Below are 12,007 nucleotides of genomic sequence, written 5' to 3'. Positions count from 1 at the left end.
GGCAGGGGCCACAGAACCAGCCACGGCACAAAGGTGACACACGGGCATTCAGCACTTTTAGACAGTGTAATTGTATTGGGTAGGGCCCTGTATGCCTGGCCCTCAGCAGCACACCTGGCTCCTACCAGCACAGGCATGTTGCAGCTGTGGCCCCCTATTTTCCCTGAACACTTTCTACTGCTACAGGATCAAGCTCTTCCCCCTGCTGCCCCCCTGACAGCAGCCCCATGGCCACAAACCCCCATTAGCCCCTAGCTCCTCAGAGCCCAGCAGCCCATGAGGGCCTAGTGCTGCGCCCTGCTGTGAATCCCTCCTAGGCATCCTGGCAGAGATGCTGTGCCAGCAGAGCCAGCTCCAGTGCCCACCCCTGCATGTAGGGCTCTGCTCCAGGAAACAAAGTGTTAACAGTTCGGTAGCAGGCCTGGCCCAGCAGCTACATGATGATGCGTGGTTCCGGCACCGACTCAGCGATGGACTTGTGTGGCAGCACATTGGCCCCGTTGAGATAGAGCTCATCATTGACGATGACGTCCTCACCCAGCACTGTCACGTTCTCCATCCGCACCTAACCGAGACAGGCCGCCTGTCAGCCAGTCCCCACCACATGCTTCCCTAAAGGCCGAGCTGGCAGGGTGGTAGCATAGAGGCAGCATGTCTCCCACAGTGTGGGTACATGGGTGGACTTGCCCAGTGCTTCATTCACTCAACGCTGCCTCTCCTGGCTCCTGCTTGGGTCTCTCCCCCACAACAAGCCCTAGGCTGGAGGAAAGATGGGAATCCTACCACTGCAGCCAGGTGCAGCAACAGCCCCCCCTACCCCCATGTTTCCCTGGGCTGGGAGCAGCCTGGCCCTTTCAAGCTGTCAAGCCCCTTCCATGCCTGCTCAAGGAGGAGGGATGAACTGGGATCTAGTCTCTCTAACTGAAGCCTGCCCCAAAGCCAGACTTCCACCCCAGAGCTGGAGTTTGTATCCTTGCCCCCAGCTGTCACCTCTGTTCTTCTGCAGAAAGGGACTGTGCCTTAGCACCCCCAAACCAGCCAGGCATGGCCCCCTCCAGTGCCCCCAAAAAGAAAATGGTCACAGCCATGACTCACCAGGGAGCACCAGCAGCCATGTGTAGCCAACTAACCAGCAAGCGTTTATGATAAACACACAGCCAGCCTCACTGGCTGCTGGGCCTTGCTGCAGGCATGCGCCAGCCTGCCAGGTAACTCACCCACTGACCCACAGACGACAGCCAGCCAACAATGCAGGACTCTAGCCAGGAGTGGGAGCGGATACGGGAGCCCTTCAGGATGGTGCAGCGCTTGATCCGTACCCCATCCTCCACCACCACCCCAGCCCCAATGGTGACATTGGGGCCAATTGTGCAGTTCTCACCAATCTGAGCACTTGGGTCCTGGAAAGGAAGAGCGAGGTGGGTGTAGGCCTACACTACAAGGGCAGCTACCTGCCCTAGCACCAATCCCTATTGCTCCAGCCCTCATGGTGCTAGGGGTATCTGGCCACGGCCTAGCATGGCTGGCTGGAGGAGCTGCCTTTTGAGAACAGAGCAGATGGGTAAGCAAGGAAAGTCATGGACCCAAGTCCTGGCTGATTCTCTGTCAGCATAGGGGACCCTCACCCAGCAGCAGGGAGTTCCCTGGCTCAAGGCAGCCCTGTGCTAGGAGATACCAGCCCACTTTGGCGAAGGAGACCCCATAGCTCCCCCACAGAGATGAGAGCCTGCCAGCACACCCCCCAATGCTGAGCCTACCAGTACTTAGACACAGATGCCAGACCTGGTAGCCCAGCGAGGGCCTGCTTCTCAGGTCAGTTGCTGAGCTCTGGTGCAGGCAGGCAAGAGAGAGAGGGGAGTCTCCACCCCAGGTTCCCCTCTAGGCAATCCCAGGGTCATCCTGTCCCTACAGAACCATGCCTTGGCACAGTCCTGCATGGGAGGGGATAGCTGCCCCTAGCCACATTCCCTCTAAAGGAAGTGCTGTTACAGATGCTTACAATGGCCTGTGCCTGCAGAATGGGCCAGCCCACCTCGCTCAGCCCATGCAGACTGCTTCAGGGGGAGCTGCAGTGCTCAGCCATACTCAAAGTGCTGTAGGTCAGAGGCCTCCTCAGGACCCCCGTGACAGCACAGCCCTCACCTTTCTGGGACCTGCTCAGCCAGCGAGGCTGCCTGCAAACCCCAGGTTTGTAGCACTCCACAGAGCTCTGCCCGACCCTTGGGATGAGTACAGCATGTGCTTGCTGTGGGCCTGTTTGACTGAAATGTATCGTGTGGGCTGGTTGGGGGCCATGTGCTGAGGCTAGCTGAGAGCTTCAATCCCTAAGTCTTGAACTGTTAACCAGCGGGCAGAGCTACTCATGTAGACAAGGGTTGAAAAGCCAGCTCCAAAGCAACAAGCGGAACTAGTGAGAGGAGGTTAGAGAGTGAGCGAGAGAGCCAGATATACTTTCTGTTCCCTAAAGTTAGGCCAAGAAACTATCCCTTCCTCCACCACAGGCTCCAAGAGTACAAATACTGCAGGCAAAAGTACAAGTCCAGGAGCAGAGCAGGGTCTCTCCAGTTTATTGCACTGAATACAGCATGGATGATTACCTGCCTCATAGACATGTGGCTGCAGACAGCTCCTGGCCCTCAGAGACTAGAGTGGCTGAACTGACAAGAGCTAAGGGAGACACAACGTTACAACGACTAGACTTTATGGGACACAGCAGAGCGGGCCCACCCCTGGCCTGACAGCCTCGGGGCTGCTGAGGAGGATGAAGGTCTCAGGGAAAGAACATCAAGCTGGAGCAAAAGGCAATAAACCCTTAATTGGGACCCTCATCTCACACTGAGGACACCCTTCCAGGGGAGAGACCCCACTAACTAGGAAGAGATAGGTAATAGTAATGGGGGATTCAATTATTATAAAACCAGCTCAGTTTGTGAGAACCACATGGTGAATTATCTGCCAGGTGCAAAGGTGCAGCTCTCAAGACATCTAGGACAGACTTTGTGCAGCGCTGGGGAGGGACCAGTGGTCATGGTGCACGTAGGTACCAGTGCCATAGGGCAAGGCAGGGGAGGTCCTGGAGGCCAAATGTAGGCTGCTAGGTAAGAGGCTAGAGTCCAGGAAAATGGAAGTGCTCTATTACACTGAAATGCTTCCAATTTCAGTGCCAGACAGGCAGGTCTCATTGCGTGGATCAGACAATGGTGTTAGGAAGAGGGGCTTAGGTTTATTAGAGAGAGAAGGAGCCAGTACTGGAGGGAGGGGCTCCACCTCACCCAAACAGAACCAGACTGCTGGCATGTCAAATTAAAAAGGTTGCAAAGGAGTTTTTAATCTAAGGGCTGGGGGAAAGCTGACAGGTGCAGAGGAGTGCATGGTTTGGGCAGAAATCCCTTAGGGGAGGATCTATTAATGGGAATTCTCTATGTCCTAGTAAAGAGGCAAGGACAAAAATTGATAAAGTGCAAGTAGGAACTGAAGAGAAACAGTCAAATGAAAGAGTCCCATTCAATTATATCACATGAAGGCAGACAACTAAACACTGACCAATTTTTTTATGCACTTATATACAATGCAAGAAGTCTAAATACTAAGATGGGAGAACTTGAGTGCCTGGTGTTAAATGATTATAATCAATGGGAGACGGTAAAACCAGCATCCTATAGATGTTGTAACAACTGGGTAGGTCGTGCTAGTGGGGGAGTGTGAAAAAACAGAGTGAAACTTGTAAAAATCTTAAATGAATCAAACAGCACCACAGAATTGCTGTGGATAGAAATTCCATGCTTGAATAATAAGAGTATAGCAGTAGGAAATATACTACCGACCACCTGACCAGAATAGTGACAGTGATTATGAAATGCTGATAGAGATTAGAAGCGAATATAGTTGAACCGCTTGGTGATAGCGTCCATAATGTAATTAAATTTAACATCTGGGGGGTGGAGGGAATACCAAAGTAACTCATCATAGTAGCATTTAACTTAAAAAAAGGGGAACTACACAAAAATGAGGAAGCTAGTTAAAACAGAAATTAAAACTAACAGTCACATTAGTGAAATGCCTGCAAACTGCATGGAAACTTTTTAAACCACCATAATAGAGGCTTAAACCTACCCCACAAATAAAAAAAAATAGTAAGAGGAACAAAAATAAATGTGACATGGCGAACCAGCAGAGTAAAAGAGGTGGTGAGAGGCAAAAAGGCAGGCTTTATAAATTACAAGTCACATCTTACAGAGGAAAATAGGAGCCTAACCTCTGGCAAGTGAAGTGTAAAAGTATAATTAACATAAGAATGGCCATGCTGAATCAGACCAAACACTTCATTTAGCCCAATGTCCTGTCTGTCAACAGTGGCCAATGCCAGGGGCTTAAGAAGGAATGAACGAATGAGACAGCTGAAGAAAGAATTTGAAGAGCAATTAGCAAAAGAGAAGAACTGCCAGTAAAAAATCCTTTAAGTTCATCAGAATCAGGAAGCCTTCCAAACAATCAATGGGGCCACTAGGCCATCAAGGTGCCAAAGGAGCATTCAAAGACGACAAGGCCATTATGGAGAACAAAATTAATTCTTTGCGTCAGTGTTCGCTGCAGAGGGTGTGAAGGAGATTCCCCTCACCTGAGTCATTCTTTTTAAGTGACAAATCTGAAGAATGGTCCCAGATTGAGGTGACAATAGAGAAGGTTTTGGAACAAAGTGATAAATTAAACAGTAATAAGTCACTAGGACCAAATGTTATTCCCCAGGAGTTCTGAAGGAACTCAAATATGAAATTGCAGAACTACAAATGGTGGTATGTAACCTATCACTTAAATCAGCCTCCGTACCAGATAACGAACGTAATACCAATTTAAAAAAAAAAAAAAAGGCTCCAGAGGTGATCCCAGCAATTACAGGCTGGTAAGCCTGACTTCGGTATCTGGTAAATTGATTGAAACTATAGTAAAGGAAGAATTCAGACACATAGATGAACACGATTTGTTGGGGAAGAGTCAACATGGCTTTTGTAAAGGGAAATCATGCCTCACTAATCTATTAGAATTCTTTGAGGGGGCCAACAAACATGTGGAGAAAGGTGATCCAGTGGATATCGTGTACGTGTACTTGGACTTGCTTTCTTAAGCAAAGTAAGCTGTCATGGAATAAGAGGGAAGGCCCGCATTGATCAGTAATTAGTTAACAGAAAACAAAGAGTATGAATTAATGATCCATTTTCAGAATGGGCAGATGTAAATAGCAGGGTCCTCCAGGGATCTGTACTGGGACCAGTGCTGTTCAATAGATTAGTAAATGATCTGGAAAAGGGGTAAACAGTGAGGTGGCAAAGTTTGTAGCTGATGCAAAATTATTTAAGTCCAAAGCAGTCTGCAAAAAGTTACAAAGAGATCTCATACAACTGGGTGTCTGGGCAACAAAATGGCAGATGAAATTAAATGTTGATAAATGCAAAATAATGCACATTGGAAAACTTAATCCTAACTGTATGTGCAAAATAATGGGGTCTATGTTAGCTGTTCCCACTCAAGAAAGATGTTGGAGTCACTGTGGATAGTTCTCTGAAAACATCCACTCAGTGTGCAGCAGCAGTCAAGAAAGAATACAGAATGTTGGGAATCATTAGAAAAGGGATAGATAATAAGTCAGAAAATATTATAATGCCACTATATGAAGCCATGGTATGCCCACACTTTGAACAATGTGTGTATTTTTGTTGCCCCATCTCAAAAAAGATATTAGAATTGGAAAAGGTTCAGAGAAGGGCAACAAAAATGATTAGGGGTATGGAACAGCTTCCATAGGAGCGAAGATTAAAAAGACTGGGATTGATCAGCTTGCAAAAGAGACCCCAAGGGATGATATGATGGAGGTTTATAAAATCATGGCTGGTGTGGAAAAGGTGAATAGGGAAGTGTTATTTACCCCTTCACATAACACAAGAACCAGGGGTCACCCAATGAAATTAGTAAGACAGCAGGTTTAAAACAAACATTTTTCACACAATGCACAGTCAACCTGGGAAACTCATTCACAACATCCCCTGGCAAGGCCAAAAGTATAACTGGGTTCAAAAAAAGGATGAGATCAGTTCTTGGAGGATCAGTCCATCAGTGGCTATTAGCCAAGAGATGCAACCCAAGCAGTGATGCAACCCAAGCACCAGGTGTCCCTAGCCTCTGATTGCCGGAAGCTGGGATTGGACACCAGGGGATGGATCACTTGATAATGGCCCTTTTCTGCTCACACCCTCTGAAGCACCTGGCATTGGCCCTTGTCGGAAAACAGGACACTGGGCTAGCTGGACCTTTGGTCTGACCAGTGTGGCCATTCTTATGTTCTGTTCTTTTCACTCCCTCCCTGTGGGCTGGCCCCAGGCACTGCCCAAGGGAGAGAATTACAGCCAGCCCCTTTCCTTGGGCTGGAAAGCCTGAGCCTAGATGACCCCTGGCCAGGACTAGCTCAGGCTGGTGTCAGGACAGCAAGGGCCCTGTCTCAGCTTCCTCAGACAGGGCCCAGACAGCCCACACTCCCCATCTGGGAGGGCCCCAGTGGGATGAGGGACCGGGCTGGGCTGGCCATAGCAGGCCTGATGGGGTCCCACATGGGGTGCACAGGTTGGAGGCCAGTGCCAGTTAGTGTCCTGGGTCTGAATTTCCTAGCATACTGCAGCAGAGCTCAGTAAGCCAAAGCCCACGGCCAGTTACAGAGCCCTACCATCAGAAGCCACACAAACCAGCTCAGCTCCCGAGAAATGGGGGGGAGGCGAGCAGCAGGGTGACCGGGGTACTGCAAGCCCACCATGGGTATCACACTGTGGGTGGGTCTACACCCACCCATGTCAGGATGGAAGCAGCGTCCCAAGCACACCGCTAGGCGGAAGAGCACAGATACTCACCACCAGCACGTTCCCCATGAAGCCAGGGCCCGCATGCAGCCTCTCTGGGTGCTGGACCCTCAGCGACTGCAGGAACATACACATGCCCGTCAGAAAGTCCTTGGGCTGCCCGATGTCCATCCAGAAGCCTGTAGGGACAGAGCAGCACTCACAGCCTACAGGAAGGGCAACAGGGCCAGGTCAAGCCCCCACAACAAGCACAGGAGATTCCCCCCATCCTCCTGGATTGGCCCAGAGGAGGCAGCTCATATACCCACTTGATGCCACTGGCACAAGAGGCACACAGACTTGGGGCAGAAGGTTTCCTTTGTGCTGGGGCAGAGAGGGGGAGGGCCAGGACTGTTTCCCAAGGCAGAGCAGAGAGCGGGGAGATGGATGTCTCCTTTACTCTGGGGCTGGGAAGGGGTCTCAGCGGGGTCCCTTACCCTGCAGCTCCATGGCATAGAGCTCCCCATCCTGAGCCATCACTGGGAAGATCTCCTTCTCTATGGAGGTGGGCCGCAGCTGCAGACAGACACACAGCACCCAGTCAGGGGCATCTCCTCCAGCCTGGTGCTCCCATTAACCCGAGTGCACAGCCTCCCAGTTCCCACAATGCCCTCCAAGCACCTGGCTGTTAAACCTACATGCAGCCTAGAGATTCCAGGTAGTCATGAGAGCTCCTGGCTGGGCCTGGTCTCTGCTTCCATGCCCCCGGGCTCCACCTGATCTGTTTCAGTGCCCTAACTGCTGGGAACCCCTCCCCTTCCACAGCCTCCTCTGTCTCCTAGAAAAACCCCAGCCCAACACTCAGCCTCCATCTGCCCTCTGCTACACATGCACACAAACCCGGGGAGGGAGGGGGTGCGGACCAGGAGACATGCATCCCTCCCTCCCACCCCCAGCCATTGCTCTCCCTTCTGAAGGCTGGGCCCACAGGTGACCAGCTCCCTACCTGGATCCTGTGCAGGAGACTGGGGTTGAAGATGTACATGCCGGCATTTATCTTATTTGAGACGAACACCTGGGGTTTCTCCACAAAGCGGTGGATGCGCCCTGTCTCGGCTTCGCACACTACCACCCCGTACTTGGAGGGCTCCTCCACCTTTGTCACCTGCAAGGCAAAGTCACCGCAAGGCACCTCCCTGTGGGATGACTGAGGGAAGGCCAGGTGGGCTCTGCCAGGCCAGTCACTACATTGGCCAGGACGGTTTCCCCTTTTTACAGGCAGGGAAACTGAGGCACAGGGAAAGGACTTGGCCAGGACTGCATAGCCAGTAGTCCCATTTCTGCCAGCTCTACTCAGGGGGGCCAGAACGGGGGGGGGGGGTGGTAGGGGCTGCTGGTTTGTATAATTTTTGGTGGTGCCCAGAACAAGTCCTAGTCCGCCCCAACCCCCCCCACACACACCTGCCTAAGGCTCTGGGAAGAAGTTTGGGTGCGGGAGGAGTGTGGGCTCTAGGATGGAGTTTGGCTGCTGGGGGCAGGGTCTGGGCTCGGGCAGGAGGTTCGAGTGCGGGAGGAGGTTTGGGCGCTGGGTGTAGACTCTGGGCTGGGACAGAGGGTTGGGGTGTGGGAGGGGCATGGGGCTGGGCCAGGGATGAGGAGTTTGGGGTGCAGCAGGCAGGCTGCCCAGGGGCTGGGGGCCAGAGAGGACTCCCCCCAACCCTCTCCCCACTGTCAGCAGTGAGCTCTAGGGGAGGGGGGATCCCCTCCCCAGCCCAACACTCACCCAAGCTCCTGCAGGCTGCTGCTCAGGAGGTCCAGCCAAGATAAGCCCCCCACCCCAGAGTTGCCTGCCAGGAGAGAGGAGTGGGGCTGCCATGCGCCTCCTCCGGTGCAGCAACTGTCTCAGCCTGCCCCCAGTGCCGCTCCCTTGTAAGTCGGCTGTGGCAGCTGCCAGCAAGGGAGCGTAGTGCAGAGCAGCAGCCCGCTGTCCACAACAGACAGGGACACTCGGGGGAGGCGCATGGGGGTGGCAGGCGGGGCCAGGGGATGCTCCGCAGAAGGCACGTGGGGGCGGCAGGCAGGGCAGGGGGAGAGACCCAGCCCCAAACATTGGTGGAGCTGCCCCTGGGGGAGGGTCATAGAGGCAGTGGCAGGGCTGTGCTTCATGCCTGGGGAGCTGATAATGTGATCAGTCCTCCCACCACAAAGTGTTGCCCCTGCCAGTAGCACCAGCTTCTTCCCAGTGGGAAGCCAAGGTGAGCCTTAGCCCCCTCATTTCACCAAGGAACCCTGCCCCCTGCTCCTCCTCTTCCTCCTGAGGCCCCGCCCCCTGGCCAGGCCAGAAGCCAGAGCCAGGCCATGGTAATAGCTGCGCAGGGAGCCCAGGCAACTGTGGGGAACCCCAAACCCTCCACCTGGTCTGGGTGGTGCACCTCCAGGGTGAGAACACAGGCTGGGGGCTGCTCTTGGCAGGTGGAGGGTCCTGGGACTCCCCACAGCAGCCCGGGCAGCTCTTATCCTGGCCCAGGCAGCCCTTATCCCAGCCCGGCTCCAGCTTCAAGCCAGGCTAGGGTGGGAGGGGCAGGGGACATGGCCCCCCATTTTTACACAGGTTCCAGAACTCCTGGCTGTGCCCCAAAAAGCCCAGGAACAAGTGTAGCCTGGTACGCCAAGTCAGTAGGGGGTGGCAGGAGCCAGTCCTGTTCCGACCTCCAGGAGTCAGCCCTGGGCACTCACCACAATGGAGCCCTCCTTGCCGTGGTGCTTGTGGAAGCGCACCATGTCTGTGAAGGGGAAGTCGCAGATCACGTCACTATTAAGGACGAAGAAAGGCTCCGAGCTCTCAGTCAGCAGCTCCCGGGCCAGCGCCAGGGGTCCCGCTGTGGAGGGAATATGGCTCAGAGAGAGTTGGCAGGGGGCAAGGCCACCCACTGCTCCCCAGAGTGGATACAACAGCTGCCAGCAGGCACTGGCTCCACCCTGCGCTGAGCTAGCCGTTTAGCTTCAGTTTTATGCAAGCGGGTGGCGTTGGGATGAGAAGCCTCACCCCATCCCTGTAAACCACATGAGCAGGTAGTCGGGCCCCTCAGCTGACCCTGAAGGGGGCCCCACGGAGCATGTGGGATGGGCACAGACTCACCTGTGCCCAGTGGCTCCTTCTCATGGGACAGGGAGATGCGAATGCCCAACTGAGAAAGGTAAAAGAATCCAGGGTCAGGAGGATGCACTGCACTAACGGCCATTTCCTCACCCCCCCCCCAAAATATCCCCGATGCCACCCTGCTCTGCCCAACCCCCCCAGATGGTTTCCCCTGTCCCCCCATGCTCCCAACCCCCCGCCCCTTCTACATAGCCGCACCCCGCCCTCCAACCCTTCCACATGGCTCCCCGCGGCCCGGTCTCACCCGCTGCTCCTGCTCCCGCATCGCCCCCTCCAGCACCTCCGACATGTAGCTGACAGCCAGGATCACGTGATCGACGCCCGCCTGCCGGGGAAAGGGAAAGCGCGTCAGCGGCGGGGGCTTGGGAGCCGCCGCGGGCGGGGTTCGGGACTCGGCCCTACCTGGCGCAGAGCCTCCAGCTGGTGCAACAGCATGGGCTTGTTGCAGAACTCCACCAGCGGCTTTGGGGTGCTGAGTGTCAGCGGCCGCAGCCGGGTGCCGTAGCCACCCACCAGGATGAGCGCCTTCATCGCCCTGTGTGGGGAGGGGAACCGCCACGTCAGGCCGGCGCGCGGGGGCGGGGGCGGGGGCGGGGGCAGGGCCCGCCCCGCCCCCTGCCCGACAGTCTATCCAGCTCCTTTTCCAGTGCACCCGCGCTCATCCATCCGCCGCGCCCCTCAGACGGGGAAGCCTAGGCCGGGCCTCCTGACCAATCCCAGCGGCAGACGTGTCCCTCCACCCAGGCCGGCCAATCATACAGCACGCAACGGCATTCCCATAGTAACCACAAACGTCACAGGGACTACGGCGCGCAAGGAGCTGGTCTAGCGCGAGAACAGCCAGATCTCAGGAGCCAGGGTAAACCACGCCCCTCGCGTAGCGGTGCCGACCGGTTCCGCCAGGCAGCCCCAGGGGGCGGCCTCCCGGCCCCACCCAAGCCTGCGGCGGGGGCGGCGTGCCAGGATACGGCGGGGGCGGCGAGGAGTTTCCCTGTCTTGGGGCAGCTGGGCCATGGCAGGGTCAGAGAGGACGGTGCACACGGAAGAGCTGTAGAAGAAAAGGAGAGAGAGAAAACGCCAACTGGACCTCCTAGAGTAGCAGAACCAGAACCACCAACTGCCATCACTCCAGAAGTCCACAAATAGGCGCACTTACCTCATGCATATAGTGAGGAGGACACTATTGCTGAATATCTGACTACCTTCAAAAAGCTATGTGTAATAGATGCTTTCCCTGGTAATAAGAGAGTTCCTACCCTGATTGCAGAATTAACTGGTAAAGCTCAAAATATATTCAATGGAATACCGATTGGAGATGCTTTAGACCAATGGTTCTCAAAGCCAGTCCACCGCTTGTTCAGGGAAAGCCCCTGGCAGGCCGAGTCAGTTTGTTTACCTGACTTGTCCGCAGGTTTGGCCGACCCTCTCGGCCTGAGCTGCTTCCCCAGTGGGAGCCATGAGCGGCCAAACCCACAGACAGAGCAGGTAAACAAACCGGCCCCGCCCGCCAGGGGCTTTCCCTGAACAAGTGGCGGACTAGCTTTGAGAACCACTGCTTTAGACTACTGTAAATTTAAAAAAAAAAGGAGTACTTGTGGCACCTTAGAGACTAACCAATTTATTTGAGCACGAGCTTTCGTGAGCTACAGCTCACTTCATCAGATGCATGCCGTGGAAACTGCAGCAGACTTTATATATACACAGAGAATATGAAAAAATACCTCCTCCCACCCCATTGTCCAGCTGGTAATAGCTTATCTAAAGTGATCATCAGGTGGGCCATTTCCAGCACAAATCCAGGTTTTCTCACCCTCCACGCCCCCACACAAATTCACTCTCCTGCTGGTGATAGCCCATCCAAAGTGACAACTCTTTACACAATGTGCATGATAATAAAGTTGGGCCATTTCCTGCACAAATCCAGGTTCTCTCACCCCCTCACCCCCCTCCAAAAACCACACACACAAACTCACTATCCTGCTGGTAATAGCTCATCCAAAGTGACCACTCTCCCTACAATGTGCAT

At 54.3% G+C, this 12,007-nt stretch overlaps 1 protein-coding gene across 1 annotated transcript; it reads right to left on the bottom strand.

The window, feature by feature from the left end:
* Positions 1–52: 52 nt before the first annotated feature.
* Positions 53–10,568, bottom strand: GMPPB (GDP-mannose pyrophosphorylase B). The gene is made up of 9 exons (XM_084633758.1): positions 10,384–10,568; positions 10,226–10,306; positions 9,961–10,009; positions 9,558–9,700; positions 7,828–7,986; positions 7,319–7,397; positions 6,894–7,021; positions 1,218–1,400; positions 53–565 (listed from the first exon to the last, which is right to left on the bottom strand). The coding sequence occupies exons 1-9, from the start codon at positions 10,510–10,512 to the stop codon at positions 434–436; spliced, it is 1,083 nt and encodes a 360-aa protein (XP_084489884.1). The 5' UTR covers positions 10,513–10,568; the 3' UTR covers positions 53–433.
* Positions 10,569–12,007: the final 1,439 nt, after the last annotated feature.

Source organism: Lepidochelys olivacea (genome assembly GCF_965140295.1).
Source record: "Lepidochelys olivacea isolate rLepOli2 genome assembly, chromosome: 7".
Classification (NCBI taxonomy): domain Eukaryota; kingdom Metazoa; phylum Chordata; order Testudines; family Cheloniidae; genus Lepidochelys; species Lepidochelys olivacea.
The sequence above is the reverse complement of the archived record's forward strand: the minus strand, read 5'-3'. Positions and strand labels throughout refer to the sequence as shown.

What these genes read in the sequence shown, in the direction of transcription:
- GMPPB (XM_084633758.1), bottom strand. Translation starts at nt 10,512, where the DNA reads ATGAAGGCGCTCATCCTGGTGGGTGGCTACGGCACCCGGCTGCGGCCG. An exon ending in GAAGGAGCCACTGGGCACAG is followed by an intron (nt 9,701 to 9,960) that starts GTGAGTCTGTGC and finishes TTCCCTCCACAG; the next exon opens with CGGGACCCCTGGCGCTGGCC. An exon ending in GCAAGGAGGGCTCCATTGTG is followed by an intron (nt 7,987 to 9,557) that starts GTGAGTGCCCAG and finishes TTTGCCTTGCAG; the next exon opens with GTGACAAAGGTGGAGGAGCC.